Source organism: Scophthalmus maximus, chromosome 1, assembly GCF_022379125.1.
Source record: "Scophthalmus maximus strain ysfricsl-2021 chromosome 1, ASM2237912v1, whole genome shotgun sequence".
Lineage (NCBI taxonomy): Eukaryota > Metazoa > Chordata > Actinopteri > Pleuronectiformes > Scophthalmidae > Scophthalmus > Scophthalmus maximus.
The window spans coordinates 4,809,788-4,833,487 of record NC_061515.1 but is presented as its reverse complement, the minus strand read 5'-3'; the positions used below and the strand labels follow the sequence as shown (position 1 = coordinate 4,833,487).

The window sequence follows — 23,700 nt, the reverse complement described above, 5'->3', positions numbered from 1 at the left end:
TGATGACGGCTATTAGTGGAAAATGCTAAAAACCTGTTCTTTATTTATTTCCCCCCCTGCATGTTCACTTTAGTTACTTGTGACAGCTTGTTTACTGTCGTATACACAGCCAAATTAAATTGTTCGGTTTGAGCTGCGAGCCACTTATTAATTATATAGTTTTATTAAAGATTCATTCAAGGAATATACACAGAACAGGAAAAATGCAGCACGTACACCTGATGGGCCTTGACACACACACGGGGCATTCAGGGCCCCCTGGGCATTTACAGAACAGTTTCAAAAGCTACAGGCCACTCGATTCATTCAAATTATTTATCATAGATTATTAAACGTACTACAAACGTATGGCATTGTGTGGCATTCACAATGCCTTCGGGGACAATTGGGAACAACAACAACAACAACAACAACAACAAAAAGACAAAAAGACAAAAATATATAAATACAGCACAAACATTGCACATTTCTTTCATTACTTATTCATAATTACTCCCTCATTAGCAGAGCAATTTGTTTTGTTTCATTTGTTCTTTCTATGTACCTGTCGATGCATGTACAACGGACCGGACGGTAGATGTCTCCCTTGCTCCGTGCTGCCGCGGCGCGTCTTCTCGGGGGCGGACGCCGCTGCCGCCGCCGCCGCCGCCGCGTCTCTACGGAGACGCCATTTTGGAAAAAAAAAAAAAAAGCCGAACCCGTTCACAGCACAACCCGCCCCGAGTACTGGAACTATGCCGCGGGGCCGGCCTCGCAAACTGAGAGTCAAAAGCAGCGACGACGCAGGTAACAAGTGGCCAAAACGCGACGAATAAAACACACCGACCGCGCGCCGTCCGAATAACCGTCTACAACGCAGGCGAACGCCTCCGCGGCGCAGATAATTACACTTGAACGCGGTGCATATAGTCCCCGGATATGGTGTGTTGCGGGTGGGCTTTTCGCTTTGTGGCGGCGAAGGAGCGATCGAGGCGGAATGATATTAATAACATGTCGGTGCCGCCTCTTATTGGCTTCCAGTCGAACTTGGTGTCCGCGAGGGGAAGAGGCAGCCGCCGCGCGGTCGCACTCGGCGCAGTCTGCTGCCCACTAATGTGCGTTTTTAATCACTAATTCGCCGTTAGCTCGTTGTTGCTAACTGGCTAGCTTCGCTAGCGTTAGCTTGGCAGGCTAACGCGCTCGATGCGTGTTGCCCGTCGTTACGTTGATGCCGCGGAGCAGCGGCTGTGTCCAGCTGCGCCGCAGGTGCGGCTGTGTGCTCGGTGTCGGTCCAGAGCAAGTTTGCCGCACGCACGAGTCGACAACATAAACTGCCGTGTGTGCCCCCAGTTCGCTAGCGCGTTGACGCCATCACCTGCAAATGTGCAGCTTAACAAATGATGGGACAGGTAGTAGGCTAAGTCGCGAATGACCTGATGGATGTGAACTGTTCTGTGCCGACAACAACACTGGCAGTGTGCAACTTTGACAGTGAAACCAAACCGGTTGAATTCCAATATCATAAGTAATATCATATCAATATCATATCAATGCCCCCCCCCATCATCAGGTTCACACACACACATACACACACGATGTGAAATGATTGACTCTATTTCAAAACTGATCATCGATTTGTGTTAACACTCCTGTGTAAATGAGCTAAAAATAATAGAATTGTTATGTCATCCTTGCAAACCTGCATCATGTACACAGATCCTAGAAGTATTGCTGAACGACAACTTATTTATCAGTAAGTTATATTGATGGTCTGGTATTTTTCGTAGGTGTGATCCTCTGAAGTGATCTCCCACTCTGACAGGGAGAAATTGAAGTGTATCACATTCAAATTTAAATACGGGGAAAGTGCAGTCTCACATGAGCACTAATACTTCCATATTAGTCTCTCGATTGTTCGCACTGCAAGCCTTAACTTGAAAGTCCTCACTTCAGGAATCACTGGATCAATTCAAATGCCGGGTCAGATTGTGCCCTAAGTATGCAACCACGTCGTCTTCTACCGAGAGGACTGTCATACCATATTGTCACCATGTTGTGATGCAAAAAAACCCACTGTGCAGATGAAAACATCTGGTTTTAGACGAGTATTTACTGTAGTAGCTTTTAAATGAAGCCACTGAAAACGTCATCGGTGCAGTTGAAGCTGCCCTCTGTCCTCATCATCTTCAGCTTCTTCTTGACGGGGGCGAGAAAAACCACTGGAAAGAGAATTGAAATGGTCTCTCCGTTTGTGCTTCTCCTCGCCAGATGCGGATTCCGGTGAGACGAAAGGCGAAGGCGTCAGCGATGGCGAGCTCAAGGACAAGAAGTGCACGATATGCAGTCAGGTCTTCACCACTGAGAGCCAGCTGCAGAAGCATCTACGCGTGCATGAGGTCAACGACAAGGCAAGTGCAGCCGCGGCGGTGGCGGCGGTCAGCCATGAAAAGAAAGCGAACAAGTAGCAATTTTGAAAAACCTTTTATTTATCCAGAAAAAGTCATTAGACTGGGCTTGCCCTGCCCTCTGTCATTTGCACATTTTGTATTCTTATGTTTTTTTATACTCAGATTTGTGTTTCTCGATTAGTTTTCTAATGACATTCATGCTGCTGCTAACGAAGAAGGTTTTCAAAATCTTCAAAAGATAGTCTGGTCGGAGCTGTAGTAGATCACAACGTCCCCGCTTCCGGTTGGATTTGGGGCAAACTCGTGGCTTACTGTCAAAGCTGGAGGTGTCCTGGATTTTTCAGCTCAGATGATTTTTCACAATGTGAAAGTGTAAAGCTGCCGTCATATATTTGGCAGCCTCATCACAGGTCTCAGCTTAGTCTGCCAGTCACTGAATGTGCAGTTACCAGCAGCAAGGTGGACATTTCTCCTGCACTTTCTGAATTAAGGGATACACACAGGGTTTACTTTGCGTCATTTCTCTGGTCTGGTGTCCTCTCTTTAACCGTTTCCTCTGGGATGACAACACGACAGCGAAACCCCCGGCTCACCTCATTTTGCAGCTCCACCTGTAGTTGTGGGCCATTTCAATGTCACGGCCACTTTCTTCACCCACACTGGCATTTTCTCCAGGCTGAACAGGAGGAGCCTCGGGGGCTGCCACCCTGAGTCAGACTCACCGGTGTCAGTGGGGCTGCTCTCAGTCTCCTCCAGATTCAGAGAAATTCAGTCAGCCACCTCCTCTGACAGAAATGTATTTTAATATCGGAGCTCTTTCTCGCCTCATGGATGCAATGATAATATTCTCTTCCCTTCCTTTTTTCTGTTTTTCTTTCTCAGTCACTTCCTTTTTGCAGAAAATGTAGTTGCCAGTTAAAGTAGCATACTGATTGAGGTGTAATATAAAAACTGTCTCCACCAAGAGTTAGAGTTTTCAGCTGCAAGGACTGTATGCAGAGAGAAATTTGACAAAACTTCCATTGTTTATTAAGGTTATTCAAGTTCTCTTCTCTCCCCTTTGCAGCCCCATCGATGTGACTGTTGCTCACAGACATTTAACGTGGAGTTCAACCTCACCCTCCACAAGTCCACACACACCACCTCTGACTTCACCTGCCCCGTTTGCCACAAAAGGTTCTCGCGCATCGCCAGCCTCAAATCCCATGTCATGCTGCACGAGAAGGAGGAGGTTAGTCACCTCACCAGTCGAACAGCAAACCCTTTATTGCTCCGTGTATAAAAGTGACCTTTATGTGTCTCGTCTCTCCTTTCTTTACCTTTCCCCGACAACCCCCCACTGCAGAATTTGATCTGTGCAGAGTGCGGAGATGAGTTTGTCCTCCAGAGCCAGCTCTCTCTGCACATGGAGGAGCACCGCAAGGAGCTGTCGGGCGTCAAGGTCTACACCTGCAAGACCTGCGGCAAGGAGTTTGAGACGTCCGCGCACCTCAAGGAGCACACAAAGAGTCACGCCAAGATGAGGTCAGACGGGGGCTCCGGATATTGATTTATTACATTTGACCGAGTCGGGCGCAAAAGTGCTTGAAGTCAAAAGGGGGGCATCTGTTAAAAGGCACTATGGGGATCTTGTTATAGGCAATTCACAGTCTGAAGTCTACCACTCAGAGAATGATATCAAAGGGGGGGTAGCTGCGTGCAGTGCTTTATATGAATTTTAGTTTACATGCCACATTAGGGTTTTTGTTGATTCCAACTCTTCAACTGTGTAGAAAGTTTATAATTTTACTGTAGTATAGAAGGATTTAGTCGCCTTCCTAGTAAACATCCAAATTGCAAGTCGGCATCATGGAGGATTTGACTGAATTAGTCAAACCATGATACTCAAATCCTTTCTCTGAACATTTTGATAGTAAGAAATAATCACTAGCTCTGATTGGGGATGAACCTCCATGCGATTGCAATAATGTCTGAGGATTTAAAAGCATGTATTATCTACTTATGCCATTTCGTGGAATAAAAAAGCTCAATTTTGGTGCATTCTAATTCACTGTCATGAACTCGTTGCTGCAGGCAGTTTTTCATCAGCATCAGTATGTGGAAGCTGTGGGGGAAAAATACCCAAAGAACTGAGCTTGTCAAATGTTCATGCACATTTAGAATGTAAAATAGTAATGTGTCACAATATTTCACGTAACCATGTGCACTGTCAAACTGAAAAATAGTTTTTATAATAGTGAAAATCTAGCTCTGCAGGTGAAAGCACTGATTTGCACCTTTTATTTATTTTGTTTATTTGTTTACATATATTTTTTATTCTTTTAATGGCCTACTTTACTTTATAATATCCTGCATTTGTGGAGACTAATCTAGTGCTAGTCTCTTTCAAAAACCCAAATGTTAAATTCAAAGTTCACTTAAATCGGTTATGTGACAAGCTACTGTTTAAACATGATGCAAAATGTGTTAGAGAAGTGAAAATAATCATGTGTTATCCTCTGTTAGTTCATGTCATATAAACCCATTTTGACCTTTTTTTTCCATGTTTGCTCCTTCCCCAGGCCGCTCACCTCCAGTTCAAGAAACTACAAGAAAAACATTGACCGCACTGGGTTCACCAACAGCTGCCATCACTGTGGAAAAGCTTTCAAAAAGCCCAGCCAGCTTGTCAGACACATACGAATACATACAGGTGAGCGGAGAGCACTGAAAAAGAGCGATGCCATGCCTGTGTTATTGAGATATGATGCGGTGATTCATGCTCAGAGGAATTACTGTTCCGTGTGGATGATGCTGGTCCACAGGTTGGTGGATCTTTTCTAAAGTGTGGGTGGGCTCTGGCACCAGGTTTTATTAGGTGTAGGCTTAGGTGTGGGTGCAGCAGGCGACTCTGTGGGTGTTTTAATGGCCCTTAAATTAAATTCTAGGCCGTGTTATGTCTGCAGTCTCCCTCCATTTCTGAGGAAGTGTCCGCCTCAGCTCAGTTAATCACTCGTCTGTCACACCGAGATTTTGTTTTTGCTCAGCTTCCCAAGTTCAGCAAACATAGCCAATAGCTTCCGACCGACATGTTGTGTACACATCATCCACATGTCCCATTTGTTTGCTTTGTCGGCCGGCCAGATGCATAATGGTGGATGGAGTTGATTCCTCTGTGCTTTGAATCTTAAAACAGCCCTTAAGCTGATGAAGAGTCAATTAGGGAGACAACACACACACACACACACACACTGAAATGATGTTGCAATAGGGAATTATTATTTACCAGTGTTTCCCCTACCATTGAATTGGGGGCGGGGGGGTGGGGAATAAGTGAGGATGAATAATCAAAGAGATTCATCTCTTTGAATAATCAAAGAGATGAATAAGTGAGGATGTCCTAAAGAAGCCCCCAGTCATCAATAGTTTAATTTTATTTTAAAGTTATTAACCAAGCCTTTAGAAATGGCAGTTGTTGTTAAAGTGTCTAATTGTCCTCAGACTTCCCATCCTCCTATGGGCTTCTGTTTTTTACCTGGCCTTGCCCTTCCCTTCAGGTGAGAGGCCCTACAAGTGCTCACATTGCGGCAAGGCTTTCAACCAGAAGGTGGTGCTGCAGACCCACATGGTGAGGCACACCGGGGAGAAACCTCACCTCTGCATGTTCTGCCCCGCTTCCTTCTCCCAGAAGGGGAACCTGCATTCCCACGTTCAAAGAGTTCACTCTGAGGTAAGAGCACCGAGCCACAGGTTCAAATGCTAAAAGTTTCCGCCCTCACACACTGTGTGGGGAAATATCTGCGTGGGATGTGATGCCATCTGCCATTGTGTTTGTTTGGTACCTTAGCAATAGAATCAGTTACCAGAAAAACAAACAGCTGTTTTACAACAGTGTGTAAAGTGTTGGTGTTTTCTTTTAGTATAGATGGATTTGGTTGCCTCCAACTACACAGCCAAGTCACATGGCTGAAACAGAAAAGTACGATAGAGCCACTACATCCTACCTAAATCTCCTTAGACTTGAACAATTAGGAATAAATCTGACTCATTTGTTGTCATTGCTATGTCAATAGAAAGATTATGTTCTGCCTCAGTTCTTTTTTCATTCCATTCTTTTATTATCATCTTAGGCCAGAGGGGGCAGGAGGAACTTTTGCATATTTCACATTAAAATCTTAGTTATTTATTCATTAAACAAGTGACAAACTACCTGAAGTAAATTAAAATTTGATTTTGTTATGAATGTAGTTTCATTCATTTTGGGAATTTCTTTAAATACCCTGTGTATCAGGGCAACTAGGCAGATTTTACAATCACTGTATTACTTTATTGCTTTAAGATTTAAATAATAACATTAAACACAATTGAAACTATCATATTTAATATTTAATGCAATGTTGGTGTCTGGTCAAGGTGGAAACTAGCACTATTATACTTCATGTTTACTGACATAAAATACACATTTTGAGGAAAGCAGTGAGTGTTTCATTCTTTTATTTATAGAATGACTGAGCTTCATAAGTGAATGATAATAGTGGCAAGTGTGAATTTGAAATGCTGTTCGCCATGCACATGGAATATCAAATACTTTACATGATGCTTGGCAGGTTTTGGTAATTAACTATCTGTCCCAGATGTTTTGTACTCTTCTTGTGCACCTCCTTCACTCACACTCTAAACAGCCAACCCTCCTGCATGCTCACAGCTTGTTACACTGAATGTGGCAGGACGCCTTGCCATATTGTGCGACTGCTAGAAAGGGAATGAGGTGAAATTGCGGCTCTGTGCTCCTCATTTGGTTCTCCTCCTTTGTAAGCACTCCATAGCGGCCTTCCTGATTTATTCGTCCTAATTTAGTCACGACTTTGGTCTCTAATGGTGCTCTGTCACCGAGGACGTCACTTGGTTTCAGTGCCAAACTATGGTTTTTAAAGGTCAAAAGAATTGTACAAATCAAAGTCCTCCCCCCGTGTACCCAAATGTTCATGTTGACAGATAATGAATTCTCCAGTGTGTGGATGTCCGTGTGTAGGGTTTGTTGACAACGCCCATCAAAAGGTGGATTCACAGTGGTGGGGGGAGTAGCCCCCTGGTTCATGACTGCTCTCACTAATGTGGCTATACAGTCTGGACTGACTCGGCTTCCTGCAGCCTGATTGCAAAGCACCACACGGGAGGTGCAGTGGGTGTCTCCATCAGTGGATGCACCACAATATACACTCACCGGCCACTTTATTAGGTACACCTTGCTAGTAAAAGGTTGGACCCCCTTTTGCCTTCAGTACTGCCTTAATTCTTCGTGGCATACTTTCAACGGGGCATTTTCGTCCACACAGCTGCCACTCACTGGATAATTTCTCTTTTTCGGACCATTCTCTGTAAACCCTAGAGATGGTTGTGCGTGAAAATCCCAGTAGATCAACAGTTTCTGAAATACTCAGACCAGCCCGCCTGGCACCAACAACCATACCACGTTCAACGTCACTTAAATCCCCTTGTCTTGACCACCTCTACATGCCTAAATGCATTGAATTGCAGCCATGTGATTGGCTGATAAGCTATTTGTGTGGCCGCTGAGTGTACATATGCCTGTGCATTTTCACAAAACAATGTAACAAGGCCTTAATGCAGAAAAAAGGATGCTTTGTTCTTGCACACACCAAGCTCCACGCCAATTTCGTTCCGCACAAATGCCAACATAGAGATTGATTTTGTTCTGTTTGCCACAGTTTGGCTATAGCTCCTGAAAATTGCAGGAAAAAAAATCCAATATTGCCATCATTTTAGTCCATTAGTCTGGACCACGTTAGCATTGTCAGTGTCCATCACTGGCATCAACTCAGAACGTCCCTGAGAGTCTTTTTCGTGAATATCCGTGACTTCCCATGACACGTCCCTCATTGGGAAATACTGGACTCCAGTTACACTACTTTATACACACGTATCCCAGGTGATTATAATTTAATTCTTACACCAAGCTCAAACAAGTCTAATACAGCAGTCCTGTGATAGATCTATCTCTCATGAAGGTAAAAATGTTTTTAGTTTGTTTTCAGAGAATGTATTGATTTAACTGTGGTCATCTGTTGACGTCAAGCTGCATTGTGTTATACCAACAGCCTTTTCAATTCTTATTTTTTTTAACCATATTTATATCAGTGAAGAAGGCAAACCTCTGTGTTTGCATTGGTATTAAATTAGTTTTAGCTACGTGCACCTAATAACGTTTTTTTTTGGTTCCTATTAATAGTCTTTTCTTCCTGTCAAAATTAATTAAGTCTAAATAAAAGCTGAAGGGTGTATTTGATGGATAATTTTGCCCCGTTTATTGTGTTCCAGTAAACGTGGAACATTCAGGGCTTTACACAAGGACATGTAGTCGACAGCCAGTGGGAAAGAAAGGGGAGGGAATGGGGTCAGAAAATTTTAATGCCACTATTCCATGATACATGCTGATTCGACTGTTGCATATTTTAAGGAGTTTTCCCTCTCAATTGTTATAACGTTGAGAATTATAAAACAATCATTTTGTTACACACTGAGCAGAAAAACATTTCTCAGTGACAGGACAACCAATTATGTAAACCATGGGGGGGGGGAGTATGACGTTGAGAAACATATTGAGTTCCCTGACATCATATTTTATTCATAAAACATGATTTGGAGCATCCGATATCACAACTAAATACATAGCAACAACAGTAATGTTCACAACTGCAAAGTCAATATTAACTCAATAATGTGTCAGAGACAAATCTAATAACTCGTCAGTAGAATAAATTAACTGTGAAAAAAAAGCCATCCTTAAATAAAGGAAAGTACTGCGGTCGAGATAAACAAAGGGTCAGGTAACGAACTTATTTGTCAAAATAAGCAATGAGAAGTTACTGAATAGTTTATGGAAAGCACTGCACGTTTAAGGAAACATTTTAATTATTATTTCCTTCGAGTGGTTCAATAGGTCAAATGGTCTGCAAAGTTAATTTCCTACACATTTTCTTACACTTTCTCTTTGTCTGTTTTATACTAGTTTTGACTCAATTAAATATGAATATCTTTTTTTATTATTTTGCTCACTAAACATGATTGTGTATTCCATGCTAAAAGCTTGCGATGGGGCCAGATGATTGAATTACTTGTGGAAAGCCAAACAGCAGGACAATTTGAATAATGCATCTAATTTTCACAAGTGTTCTTCAGCTTTCCAGTTCCAGATAGAGGTTGTCCCTATGATTGACTGACTTTATGAATAAATTATGGTCAGGCAGGCATTATTCGTAACAGATTTCCTGAGCAGATGCATACTGAGGAGCCAGGGGAGTAAAATCATCGTTGCTAAATCCAATAGACAAAAGTGTTCTGTCATGTAGGGTGCATGTTGAGACTATAACACTGTCTGCATATGAATGGCATATACAATATTTGCTCTCATCACAAATTCTGATACGAAAATGCAAAAAAAGAAAGTTCTCCATAAATCTTTGATTCAAAAGCAGCCGCTGGTTATTAGTCAAGTGCAATTATCAAGTAGTATTCATTTTTTTTGTGCCCCAGTCATGAATATCATAAAAGTCACGAATCCCGACACTTCCTTAAAACACTGCATCTCTGCTAGCAAGAGTATGGCTTTGGGTTTTTAATCAAAGCTTTTGGAACGTTTTTACAACCTTTTTCAAATGCTTTCAGCGATTACATCAACTGCTTGTGATTAGAAGAACTGCTCGTTGGATGGACACATAGCTTCAGAAGACCCCCCCCCCCCCCCCCAAACATTTCCGACATCAGATTAGTTTGGATCTGTGTCCGACCATCTTAGTAACTTTCTGAAACCAGCGATCGGAAATTGACACACGCGCTCCATGACACTCCTCCTGTGTCCATCCATCTTTTCCCAGATGTTCTACACCTGTGCACATCATCCTCAGCCCACACATTCCCATTATCACAGCGCTGAGAAACACACAGACGAACTCACAAACTTTTCTAGTGAAACATCTAAAAGCTCTCTCAACTTCTTGTAAACAATCCCTGTCCACATTGATGCTCCACTTCACCTAAAATATTTTTTTCTCTCTCACATTTCTTCAAAAGTTCACGACCTATTTTTTTTAGCAACACTTCAAACTGTTCTCATCCGCCCACTACTTACTGTCATCCAGTAACAAAGGGCCTTCTTAAGTGGTTCAACCTCCAAATATTTTTTTTGCAACATCTTCTCATGCCCATAGTAGAAAAACTGCTCTCTACCTGCTCTGAATAAGCATTTGCTTCCCCCGAGCTCCCCTCAGGCAAAGTCAACAAAACTCCACAGTTTTCCGTCCAATTTATTTTCAGTGGTGGTGGTCACACTGATGACACTTAGATAACTCAGATTGACAGAGCAGAAAGAAGAACAACCATCATAACACGTAATAATACATCATTTCCCTTCATTCTAAATATGCTTAAGGTCTGGAAGTTAATATAACTTAAGAGGGATGGCATATATTAGTCCCTGCCCACTTTGCATTTACTTAATTAAATCAGGAGCCCTCAGGTGGTGGCGTTCTCAACAGTTCATTATTCCTACACATATTATTATAGGGAAAGTTAGATAATAACCGATTCATAATTTATACCTTTACATGAAAGTGCACACTCTTGAGCAGTTCTTGAGTTAACCAAGGCAAACCAATGTAATTACCAGCCGTCTGTTTTCCTACGGATAAACAAAATGCCAGGAAAAAAAGCAAATATATCAATGTAGCATTTCTTTATCAAACATAGACATAACCACCTTCGTGCTGAGACCTCTAACGAGTGCAACATTTTTTTCCTGAAACACAATTTTTTTCCCCAAAAGTTCCATGACTAGAATAGGTCTTTTGAGGGGAGCTACAACAGCATAACATGTGCATATAGCAGCCAGGGATAATAACTTTTTTGTGAATTTTCTATTTTGTCTTGCAGGTTAAAGGGATGACGCTGTTCCCATGCATGGACTGCAGCTGTGTATTCAAGAAGCTGGGCAGCCTTAACGCCCACATCAGCAAAATGCACATCTCTGTGATCGAGGTCCCCTCCAGCACTCCGGTAAGAGAGCAGCACGTTGAAAACAAGACCAAAAAGTTATAACCATTTCTCACTGCAGCCTCTTCTTTGAATCTACCTAGGTAATTTCAGTCTCTTGCTTTTACAAGGTTAATGAGATATACTGAGGTTCTTCTTGGCACACAGTTAGTTATGATTTATCGTGGTACTGAAGTCAATGCTCTGTGTCTTTAATCACAGTGAGAGGGGGAGAGATTAAGGTTCCACGGCTTCTCAGGTTACGTTAGTGGCTTACTGCCATGTTAAGAAGATAACTTTGGCATGGATTTTACTTAATTTACTTAATTTTCAAATCTGCATAAAGTCCAACAATATTTTCATCTCAAAATGCAATTATCGTTTCTTTGTCCTGCGTTGGGGAGTAAGTCACTATCACTCAGTTTTCAATGGGAATGAGATAAGCCCTTTTCATTTTCCTTTTAATGGAAAGGCACAGAGAGACGAGGAAACAACCGCAGAAATAACAAGTGCCACATATTTGCCAAATAATTGATTTGTGGCTTTAGTTACTTCAGACAAGTCCACGATCAAGATAGTTGGTAGCTTTATACTCAGACCCACAGTATTTTAAGTGCTAGTGTTTGTCAAAATTCCCTCTAACAGGTTTTTCTGGGCTTTTTGATGGTGGATAAAAATGCTAGTTGTGTTTTTCCATTCGTCTTTCACCTTGAGCCATTGCCAAGCTCTTCTACCAAATATTGCCTGACATGCAGCGTTGATCCTGCCAATCTTCTCACTGGTAATAATGCATCAGCATCATTTGGTAATCATTAGGTCATTTAATTGCAAATTATTATTTGCAGATGAGTGATGTTTATATATATACTCCCTGCACACAGGAACACCTGTACACCTCCTTATTCTTGCAAATATCCAATCAGCCGATCATGCAGCAGCAGCGCACTGCATAAAATCATGCACATACAGGCCAGGAGCTTCAGTTAATGTTCCCATCAAACATCTCAGTGAGGAAACAATGTGATCTCTGTGACCGTCACATGATGGTCAGTGCCAGACGGGCGGGTTTGAGTATTTCTGAAACTGCCTGACCCCCTGATCTCTGGAGTTTTTAGTCATAATGGTGTGAAAAGCAAAAAAAAAAAAAAAAATCTCTTTGATAAAAGAGGTAAGAGGCATTTCTGATACTGGTATCAGAAACATCTCTACTTACGTATGTAAACATAGCCATTATCTTAATGTAACTGTCTTTGTTGCACAATATTTCAAAGAGTCAGTAATTCAGACAAACACTCATCAACCTTTTTCTCAATAATACTCAATGCTTTGCTTATTTTCTATGCTCCACTGAGCCCCAAAGAAAAAAATGTCAGATTTTAAAATACTCAGTGTCGTTTCCCTTTCTGACATTTGTCCTTGTTTTTTTTTTTTTCTTCCCTCCTTCTACTTCCGTTTCCCCGTCTTCCTCTCCCGAAGGAGACGGAGACGACAGGTCAGGGTCCGGGGGGGTCAGAGGGCGGCGAAGGGGTGACAGATGTCATCCAGCAACTTCTAGAGCTGTCTGAACAGGTCAGCGGGGAGACGGCCCAGCCCCAACCTCCAGAGCCAGCTATTGCCATGGAAACTGCCATCAACCAGGACATCTTGCAGGTGAGAGAGGGAAAATTCACTCACGACTAAATGTATTAGAGGATCAAAAACAAAAACCCAGTGGTATTCAGGACACTGCAGTCTGACTGGACACACACTGCTCAGATCGAGCCTGTATAATTAAAACATCCATCTTTAAGAAACGCACCAACCCAGCTGCAGTCTCTGGATTTGAAATCCTCCAACACACACACACACACACACACACACACACACACACACACACACACACACACACACACACACACACACACACACACACACACACACACACGCCAGGAGCTGTCAGGGTAGAACTCAAACAGTCACTGGAACCATTTATACAGACGTGATTTAGATTGCGATCACAAGACCCACAGTGGGAATTTATTGTGCGAGATAAAGGTATGAAAAGAATACAAATATTTTCCATACACTCACTGAAATGTCACTGAAATGATATTTGTTTGAAACCAAAAAAATATACTTTATATAGCTTTCCTTTCCTGACTGGATGGCGGCATTTTTCACAGTGATAAGCCCATCTAGGGGAAAGGAGACAATATTAAAAATGAATTTACTCTGGGAAGCTCTATGGATGTGTGCTGTGGGAGGGTTGAATAGAACCTCTGCAACACAATAAGGTGTGATTATCACTGAGCTCGTTTCAGACCATGGCTTTATTTTCATATATAGTATATACTTAGTTATACACATAATTAGGTTTTCAAATTTTTATTTAAATGTTATATGATTTGATTGTAGTTGTTTTTAGGACCTTTGAGCTGATTTCTCCTCTGTTTCTGCAGCAAGCTCTGGAGAACAGCGGGCTGAGTGTGGTCCAGCCGCAGCCAGGCGAGGCCACATCCAGAGATTCACAGAACCAGACCACAGGGGGCGCTGCAGTAGAACACAAGAAAGTACAAGGCCCAGAAAGACTGGCAAGGGAGAAGAAAAGGAGCATTTTCAAGAAACCCATACAAATGCCAGGTAGGGGTCACATGTTGTGTTGAAGTGCAACAGGATTGGTGGTGCCTTTCAGTGAAATCACAGATTGAATACATTTTTTTCGTTCACGTTTATAAATGTTTGAAATGGAATGATCATTTATTTTCAAAGAAGACATATAAAAATGGCTTTAAGCTGCTCCTTCATTCCACGGTCACAAATCAACAGCTGTCAGTCTGAGAGCTGTCAGTCATGCTTTTCTTTTTCCAGGCTCCATCAGGGAAGAGAATGGCGTTCGCTGGCATGGCTGCCCGTACTGCTCCAAGGAGTTCAAGAAACCAAGTGACCTGGTTCGCCACATCCGCATCCACACCCACGAGAAGCCTTTCAAGTGCAAACAGTGCTTCAGAGCGTTCGCCGTCAAAAGCACCCTCACGGCACACATGAAGACGCACACGGGCATCAAGGCCTTTGAGTGTCAGTGCTGTCTGAAGTGCTTCTCCACGTCAGGCAGCATGAAGGTGCACATGCGGCTGCATACAGGTGACAAACGGGTCCGCTTCATGAAATGGTTATCCTTAAAGCTAAAATAAAATGAATATTTGAACACAAACAAAACTCTAACAGTGTTTAATGTGCATCTGTGCAATAGTGTCTCTCCCTCTAATTGCTATGTAATAGCACTGTCTGTGTTCGGTGTTTACATTAGCTCTGATTATGTGTTAGCTCTAAGCGAAGTCTTTTGATAAATATGTTGCCAGCTGTACTCGTCACTATGGCTTTGCTCTATCATATTATATGTCACTTTTCCTTGTGCTATAATTCAGTTCCGTAGAAATCTCTAGTGTCCTGCTAATCAAAAGGCTTATTAACCAATTCGTAGACAAAAATTTTATTAATTCATAAGCGCTTACATTTTCATGTGTGAGTTTCATATTATTTGTTTAGATTGGCTAAGGAATATAACCTCTTTGGAGCCTAATTCTGGAGTCTTTTGACATTTGTATCCAAGTGCATGTGTCAGAATTAGTCTAATTCTCTAAATATGAATTCTACAAAAATGCAGTTTTTTCCCCCCACTCTCTCCGTAGGTGTACGTCCTTTTCCCTGCCCTCACTGTGACAAGATCTTCCGCACATCAGGCCACAGGAAGACGCACATTGCTTCTCACTTCAAAAGCCTGCAGCAGAAGAAGCACAAATTTCCACGGAAAAGCAACAAAGCCAAAGTGTCAAAGAGTAATCTACCTCTGCCTGATATTCCCCTGCAGGAACCCATCCTCATCACTGATTTCGGTAGGAGCACATGGTGGCAGGCAAATGTTGATACAGATGCGCGCACATTTTCTGGTGTCCTTGTTGAGTGCACTGTTCAGTGGCTTTCTTGCTCATCTTTCTGCAAGTGTGCTTTGTGAAATGTCCGCTCTCTCAAGTCCACATGTCACTTTGTCCACATGTTGTTTTTAACAGGCCTCATCCCGTCCCAGAACCCTCGGTTGGCTTTCCAGCAGTACCTGGAGGTGGTGGGCAGTGACCGGCCCTATAAGTGCCAGTTCTGTAGTAAGGCCTATAAGAAATCAAGCCATCTGAAACAGCATGTCAGGTGAGGCTCCTTTATAACACTGGATGCTGCATGATTCAAAGCAATGGGATTTTTGAGTCCAATACAAATATGTATTTAAAAAAATATCTTTTCACTGATATTTGACAACCTTTGTTTATTGCCTTTTGATGTTTGATGCCTTTTCACCACCTCTCAGGCCAAAATGTCTGTGTAAAGTTTTGCCCAAGAATGTTTGACATTTACCATTTTCCAAAAATGTTTTGACCTATACAACTAGCAGATTGATGGATAAACTCTTATCCCCATTGTTTCAAATTTAAAAAATGTATTTAAAGGTCTTTAGGGACACATACCTGTTCATTACTGACTTGTTTTAATTCCTGACAAAGATGAACAGTACAATGAGGACTTCATTAAACTAACTTTCAAATGCCCTTGTCAGCCATAGAACAGTGAAATAGGAGCACTAAGAAAGATAAGTAGCCTCAGCAGTCTGCTGTTCTCACTCTTAAGCATTTTCATTTTGACAGACTTCAATTTCTTTTCCTTCATTTCAATATTGAGAGGTTAATCTAAATAATGTTGCTGTCATCCTTGCGATGCCTTCAGATGGTCTGCCTTTCTCCATTTGTCTTCCTTGTTGGCAGATTTAGATTAATGGTTCCTGTCACAATAGAGGTTCAATATCTGCTGCTGGTGATTCACAGATGAACCCCGGAACAGCAATGCCCAAAAAAACACATCAGGGGCTTTGAGTTAGTCATTCTTATAAATTGTCATGACAGTTCACACTAAAACATGCGTAAACCCTCCACATTGTCCTGAGGTGGTTAACATTTTTTTTCTGTTAATTGTCTTTATTTTCAGGAATATGTTCAGTATGGATATTACAGCACTTGAATTAATCAGCATCAGCCCTCAATGAACTATTATTTAACTAAACAATTTCTTTCAGTAATATCCTACTGCAGCATATTTTTGTCCCCCTTTAAACAAAATACTGAAACTGCACTTTAATGCCCAACAACACATCATTTATCATTCTATCACCACAGGTCTCATACAGGAGAACGGCCCTACAAGTGCGTGCAGTGCAGTCGGGGTTTCGCCTCCTCTGGGGTGCTCAAAGCTCACATCAGAACGCACTCGGGACTCAAGGCGTACAAGTGCCTGATGTGCGACACGACGTTCACCACCAGCGGCAGCCTGCGACGCCACATGACCACGCACAGCGACCTGCGACCTTACATGTGCCCCTATTGCCAGAAGACTTTCAAGTCATCACCCAACTGCAGGAAGCACATGAAGACACATAGGTTTGGCGCTTTGTCTACATTCCTCACCATATACTTAAAAGTAAACCAAACAGGCAGTGACTAGGAAGGCGTATACAAACCTGTAAATCTTAAGTAAACACACTGAAATATGAAAATAATGAATGCAAAAGTATCATCAGTATTTCACATCGAAAGGTTTTTCTTTTCTTGTTCCAACAAATCAGGTATGAGCTGGCCCAGCAGCTGCAGCCCCAGTCAGCAGAGGACCCACTAGGAGCAGACTCTGTGGCCCACGATATGCAGGTGGAAATCGAGGGCGACTCCCTCCAGCAACCACCTGCCACCGCTGCAGAGCAGCAAAGCATGCTGGGACTGAGTCAGACGGAGGTTGTGAACGGAGGTCAACAAGTGACACTGGAGGCACCGCTGGGTGATCAACCACTGGTACAGGGAGAAGGTAGGAAAAGCTGTTGTGTGATTTTTGTATTTTATTATTATTATTATTATTATTATTATTATTGTGTTTAAAACTTCTCTTGAGAAGTCACATTTTCATCATTGACATTAAGAAACATTTGAACAACTATCCTGTTATGACACAGGATTTTTCTGGCTCTCTGAATTAGTATTAAAATGGCTCTTTGCATTATCAGCTTCTTCTATGCCAACCTGTCCAATATACAATTGTCATACTGTAGTCTCCCTCTATTGCTCAACATGCTTCTTCTGCTGGAGCCTCAACGCTTCATGGATAAAAGTCCAACCTCTAATCAAAGTAGGACAGGTCCTCACTCACTGAAAACAATCTCTGTATTTCAGATACAAACAGGACAATTCAGTTTTTGAACTCTTCCACGAAATCTTTTCTTCAGGAAACTCTTCCTGTTGTTGCCACCACTGAAATTGCTTTTCTAAAGCAACAAACTGCCTCAGTTTTAAAACGAGACATGTCGGGACCTCAGCTTTCCACAGTATATTTAGGGACATTTTGATGCTGTGTATTTTTACTGTGCATAAAAAGGAAGTACTGTGTTGAATTAAATGGAGGGTCAATAATAGTCAAAATCTCTCTCTCTCTCTCTCTCTCTCTCTCTCTCTCTCTCTCTCTCTCTCTCTCTCTCTCTCTCTCTCTCTCTCTCTCTCTCTCCCCCGACAGACTCGTATGTGACTACCCAGCATGCCTTGCCTGAGAATATCAGCCAGTTTGAGACACAAGCACTTCCTCAGCCTGCCTTCGACCAGCAAGCTCTAACGCAAGGTATAAACATGCGCACGCACCTACACACACACACACACACACACACACACACACACACACACACGTGACAAAGAAGTAGAAAAAGTCTGTTTAAGCTGGATTCTTTCTTACTGTGCAAAACACGTGTTTTCTTGCATTTCATTTAATTAGCTACAAAAATAATTCATATTTCCCGTAATTTCCCTGGAGTGTTTTCTGCTGTAAGAGTCAATAGATTATGCAGTGTGCAAATGTGCAAGGCCTTGTACCGATCATGTTGATTTGGTCGTATTGCCATATGAGAAATTGTCTCCACTGTCTCCATCCTCCCCCTCTCCACTGTGTATGTAAACCAGAGTACATGCTCCCAAACATATGGTTGCTCCTTTAATCCCACCAACCGATTCACCAGGTTCCCGCCATGCCAACTGCCTGTTGTTGCCAGCCTGGAACACTTGTCTCTGGGCAGCTGCTGCAGGCAGCGTCGCAAACTGACAGCAAACATCTGTCAGGCAGATCTACCCTTTTCCATCCTCTCAGCAGGCACTTTATCCTTTTTATCTGACCAGAACAGACCTGGAGTTTCATCGTTTCAGGGACAAGGACAGCCTCGAGTGTCATTTAATTTTCATGGGTACAGACTTCATGTCTGGGCAAGAGGACTCAATATACTCCCACAATAAACTCATTATAATAATACCAAATAAGAAAAAAGGCAATGATTCCCTAGATGTCATAATCGAACCCCAAAGAAACATAATTGAGGCTTAAAATTTCACAGTTTAACCATAAAATCTATAATAGATAACTATAATTAAAAAGAAAACCCAAACACAACCGAATAGAACATGAAATATGAAAACAAAAGCAATCAGAAACTAAATAAAAGTTTGCCTTGTGGATGAGAAAAAAAATGGATTGTGAATAAGGAAAAAAACAACCTTTGTGACTCTTTCGCAAGTAAAGAATTCTCTCAATGATGTTGGCAGACATGTTTTCTTGTCAATAATTAAGTGAAGACTTCCATGATTAGAATTTAGGCACTGCCGCATTTCACAAAAATCCACTGAAGAAAAACGTGTATTGAGTTGTTTGATGAGGATGGCTGATCTTGGTGCACTCACAGCGGAGAATACACGGTTCAAATTAAAGAGCTGCCGTTTGTTCTCACTTGAACATATGAGTTTAATATTATTACACAGATCTGTTAACAGAGAAGATTCTTGGCACAGCTCACATCCAAAAGGCCACAGCAAAAAGCTTGAAGTGCAATTGGAACATCTCGGTGTTCTACCACATGGGAGGGAACAGATGATAAGTCAAGGTCACTGCAATTCATGTCAGGAATCGTCATTATCTTGGAGAGAGCGGAGACTCTCTCAAGGTTCATCTTATCTCTGTGCCAGAGACGGGATGGCAACTCCAAATACAAAAACATAAAACATCCTCATCCAACGCAGTCCTGCTGAGGCTTTAACAGCTCCCAGGTCAGCCACCTGTGACAGAACACTTTGGCATGATAAAAGATGGCTTGAGTCACAAATACCCACATACACAAAAAGAAAGCGTCAGGAACATAGTTCTATCTATAAATCAACCTCTATTGAAATGATGGAAAGAGGGAAGTGTGGAGGGGGAAAAAAGGAACGGCTCATAACTCAAAGCATGCCACCACCTCATCTGTCAAATATAGTGGTGGCTCTTTTATTGTTCCATCGCCTGGAACTGGCACTCCAGCGTTTGTCAATAATATCATTGCCGATGGAATCAACAGGAATGAATGCAGAGGTACACGGGGGGCACTCGGTGTGCTCAGATTCAGCCGAACGCATCAAAGCACATTGACGACATTTCATTATTCGACAGGACAAAGATCCTCAACATACACCTGAAGCAATATTCTACCTCTGCCACCTGAAGAGGTTGAATATCTTTGACTGGCTGAGTCAGCCACCTGATCCCCATCTAAATGGGAAGCATTGCTGAAGACAGAGACCCCCCCCCCCCCCCCCCCCCCCCCCAACAAGCAAGAGCCGAAGGCGGTTGCTCTTTGAGAAAGCATTACCAGGGGAGACATTGCTGATGTCTACGGGAAAACTTAAGACAGCCATTGACTGCAGAGGATTTTCCACAAATTATTAACTATGAGGAATTTGAACACCGTGTATTTAAAGGGCTTCATCTTCCCCACAGTTCTTTTCATTTTTATTTAAAAACCCACTCAAATTAGAACTGATACTTGGAACTTGCGTGAGAGCTTGAGAAATTGCAGAACTCAACTGTCCAGATAATAACAACCTGTATAAAAAATGAGAACTACGAAATAAGTTTTAAAAACAAAACCTCTATGCCAGGAAAAACTGACAGATATCACACTTTCACAGCTGTCGGCTCAAAAGACCTTCAAATTGTTCTGTGGAGCGTGTTTCAGATCAAACCCAGTCATTTTGTAGACACTTCAAAAAAATAAACATGCAGGATGATCTTCAAACTGAAGTATGGTCTGGACCATTTGTTTTTGTGCATGCTGTTATGATACACAACAAGGAAACAACTGTTTCTTTTTATGCACTTGAGAAGGAGCAGATGAATGGCATATGGCCCCATAAACAACCGTTATGCTCACAGTGCACAGATTTTTGGGAACGGCAATAACAGATTCAGGACTGTAGATCTTCATCACATATTACTGCTGCAGACTTTACTTTTACAGTAATTAGTGTCAACAGTTTCAACGAATGATTGTGCTCAAAGTTCAGTGATTCATAATCCAACTATGTCATCCTTCCTGCTGGTGGGGGTCGAGTTTTTGCTATTTGTGCTCTGTTGTGCAGAAGTTTGTTTTCAATTGTTATTTATGCTGTGAGGAAGTTTTGCTTTATCGCTGAGTAGCAAATGCTGTTTCGTCCAGCCTTGGTTTAAAGCTCTTCCATTGCTTACAAAACTGCAGTATTCAATGCTCTTTAAAAAAGAGAAGAAGCTGATAAATAACTATATCAACGTTCTCCAGGCTTCACCATCACGGAATCCAACTACAATCAGTCCCAGTACTCCACCGTGCAGCAGCTGCAGGATTCCAGCACCCTGGAGTCCCAGGCCCTGTCCTCCAGCTACCACCCCCCGAATCTGCTGCACGTTCCCAGTGCTGAGGTGGTGAGTGCTGGTCTTCCTGGCCGCTGGCATCATTTGGCCTGGCCTTCAATTCAATTCATTTTTTTATTTATTTTTGTTAATTTATCCACATAATAGTTTAGGGCATATAATAAGATTGATTTCAGTTAAGTAGGTTATTAATTTAGTCTTGAACTTACTCCAGTCCCTTTTTTATTGAGTAGATAATTAGATACAATTTTGGAACGAGTAGCTGCATAGATTTGCAAAATTGACGGTACATGAACTGATCTTCCTGAAATTTTAATGAAAGTAAATTGCTGAATTATATATTACATATAATATTAATTTTCTAATTAATGGAACCATTTGCTTGATTAACGAACTGCCTTAATCAATCATTATGTAGGACACTGGGTAGCTTCTTTAAAAAAAAAACTAAAATACAGTTGAACACGGGACAGCATGTGAGTTAGACATTTTGTTTTCTTCTTCGAGTTTAAAGGAGAGATATTATGCTCATATTCAGATTCATGATTTTAATTTAGGTTATAACTTGAAAAAGTTTGCATGCTCTAAAGTTCAGTAAACACATCAGTTTCCTCATGCTGTCCATTCCTGCAGCCCCTCTTTTCAGCCTTTGTCTGAAACACTTAGTTTTAGCTACTGTCTCTATAAGGCGGCCCTCCCAATGAAGCCCAGTCTGCTCTGATTGGCCAACTGAACCGCTTTGATGTGATTGGTCAACCACTTCCAAGTGCATGTAGGAAGTGTCGGTCTCTGCTCTCACTGTACCTGGGTTTATTTGGGGACATGCCAGATTTTACCAGCTTGTCGTGCCTTACGCAATTTCTTACCATCGTGATATCACAATGGTACGCAAGTGTCGACGGAGAGAGGAGCTTCCTTTACTGGGGACTTTGGACTTTTTAACTTTGCAGACCTTTTACATAGACAAAAAAAACTGGTAGCACTTTGAAGAAGGGGGAAACCGCTTACCTAGCTATCTCAGAGTTAAACATACGTCTACTTGCACCTCTTAATATCGTTTGATTTGGTAAGAATGGATGAAAGCTGAAACTTTTTTTATTTTATTTGACTAACATTAAACAAAAGAGATAAAAACTTTTAACGTTAATTTGTTATTTAGATGTGCTGGTAGGAGTATCTTTGAACATCTGGAGAGCCAAGTTGACTGTTTCAGCTTGTAACAAAAAAAATGTATTACGGTGACGTTTGTCTTTGGGTTTCCAGACGAATGGGCTTCTTCAGCAGAGCAGTCAGGATGAGCTTCAGCTGACCGAGACACAGGACTACCAGGACAGCAGTGAGGACAACATCAAGAGAGTCTACAGGTCCACTTTTGTGTTTTATTGTGTCTGTCTGCGAGGTGCATGCGTGAGTCCGTGAGTCCATGCCTGTATGAGTGGCTTCATAAAGTACTCGCACCTCTTCACCTTTTAAATTTCAAACCCTTTGTGAAAGCACCGGTTATGGTGATTACAGTCTAAAGTCTCCTGGGACCTTTACACACCAGTTTCTGCCTCACAGATCCTCTCAAAGCTTCTGTCAGAATAGATGGAGAGCATTACTGAACCTTTGATCTCTGCCAATTTTAGTTACTAGTTAAAACCAGCGTTTGACTGGGTCATTCAAAGACTTTACCAAAACTGCCCCTGTTTACTTGACTGAATGATTGGAGTTGTGCTGAAAAGTGAATCTTTGCCCATTTTGATATTATTTTACACCCCGTTCACTGCCCCCACAATCCTCAGCACTTATCAAGCCTCCTCCCTGCTGCACTATAAATATAGTATGTGGTATTAACCGTGCAGTGAGGCGAAGCCTGGTTTTCAGCCAAAGCATCTAAATCTCTGGAGACTTTTCAAAGAGTTACCTTTTTGCGCCATTAAATCAGAAAATCTGCTCACAATGTACTTTTAGAGCAGTTTGCCAAACTCCAACTCATTCCGCAGCGGCTTCTCTGTCCGTCCGTGCATTCCACCATTTAGACTTGATCGCACTGCTGGTGAAACATTGAGGTTTAGAAACCTTTCAATGGAAGTTCAGTGTAGAAAGAAAATAAACACACAAGTGCATTTTTCTTGGACCTGCCTCAGCTTGTGTAATACATATGATTTGTGATGGTAGCAGCAGCTGAAGCAGCACAGAGCTTCTTCATCTTTGTTTAAAAAGACTGAGCTGCCAGCAATTACAAAAATACCAATTATCTAGCTGCCTTTTTATTACCATGAGCTAGTTGTTCAGTGTCAGCTGAGGGTTCAGGTCTGACCTTTTGAGGGTGTTTTTCTGACCCTTGACTTGTCAAGTGGCAGCTGTGATGTGATGTGAGTAAAGAGAAGATTCTTTCAGAAATGATGACATTAATATGTTTTGACTTCATAAGTGCAGTAAACAGGAACCCCCCCCCCCCCCCCCCCCCCCCCCCCAAATCAAATTATAATTTTATGTAACTCTGCGTTTAAAACAGCTGCAGTTCTCAGGTAGCTTGGTTGGAAAA

At 42.0% G+C, this 23,700-nt stretch overlaps 2 protein-coding genes across 4 annotated transcripts in view; one reads left to right on the top strand and one right to left on the bottom strand.

Moving 5' to 3' along the window:
• LOC118315985 (zinc finger protein 516-like) overlaps positions 1-1,071 on the bottom strand; it is a 66,305-nt gene extending 65,234 nt beyond the window's left edge. The window contains exon 1 of the mRNA XM_035643745.2: positions 545-1,071. The gene's annotated coding sequence lies outside the window, so the exon portion shown is untranslated. The remainder of the gene's footprint in view (positions 1-544) is intronic.
• LOC118315973 (zinc finger protein 236-like) overlaps positions 646-23,700 on the top strand; it is a 41,774-nt gene continuing 18,719 nt past the window's right edge. For all 3 annotated transcript variants that reach the window (XM_035643716.2, XM_035643710.2, XM_047335537.1), the window contains exons 1-17: positions 646-786; positions 2,248-2,387; positions 3,454-3,618; positions 3,733-3,911; positions 4,949-5,079; positions 5,924-6,096; positions 11,316-11,438; positions 12,891-13,064; positions 13,853-14,033; positions 14,262-14,534; positions 15,083-15,286; positions 15,461-15,593; positions 16,610-16,870; positions 17,056-17,288; positions 17,988-18,089; positions 21,079-21,221; positions 22,434-22,534. In XM_035643716.2, the coding sequence (XP_035499609.1) occupies positions 735-786; positions 2,248-2,387; positions 3,454-3,618; positions 3,733-3,911; positions 4,949-5,079; positions 5,924-6,096; positions 11,316-11,438; positions 12,891-13,064; positions 13,853-14,033; positions 14,262-14,534; positions 15,083-15,286; positions 15,461-15,593; positions 16,610-16,870; positions 17,056-17,288; positions 17,988-18,089; positions 21,079-21,221; positions 22,434-22,534 (2,768 nt within the window). In that variant the 5' untranslated portion in view covers positions 646-734. The remainder of the gene's footprint in view (positions 787-2,247; positions 2,388-3,453; positions 3,619-3,732; positions 3,912-4,948; positions 5,080-5,923; positions 6,097-11,315; positions 11,439-12,890; positions 13,065-13,852; positions 14,034-14,261; positions 14,535-15,082; positions 15,287-15,460; positions 15,594-16,609; positions 16,871-17,055; positions 17,289-17,987; positions 18,090-21,078; positions 21,222-22,433; positions 22,535-23,700) is intronic.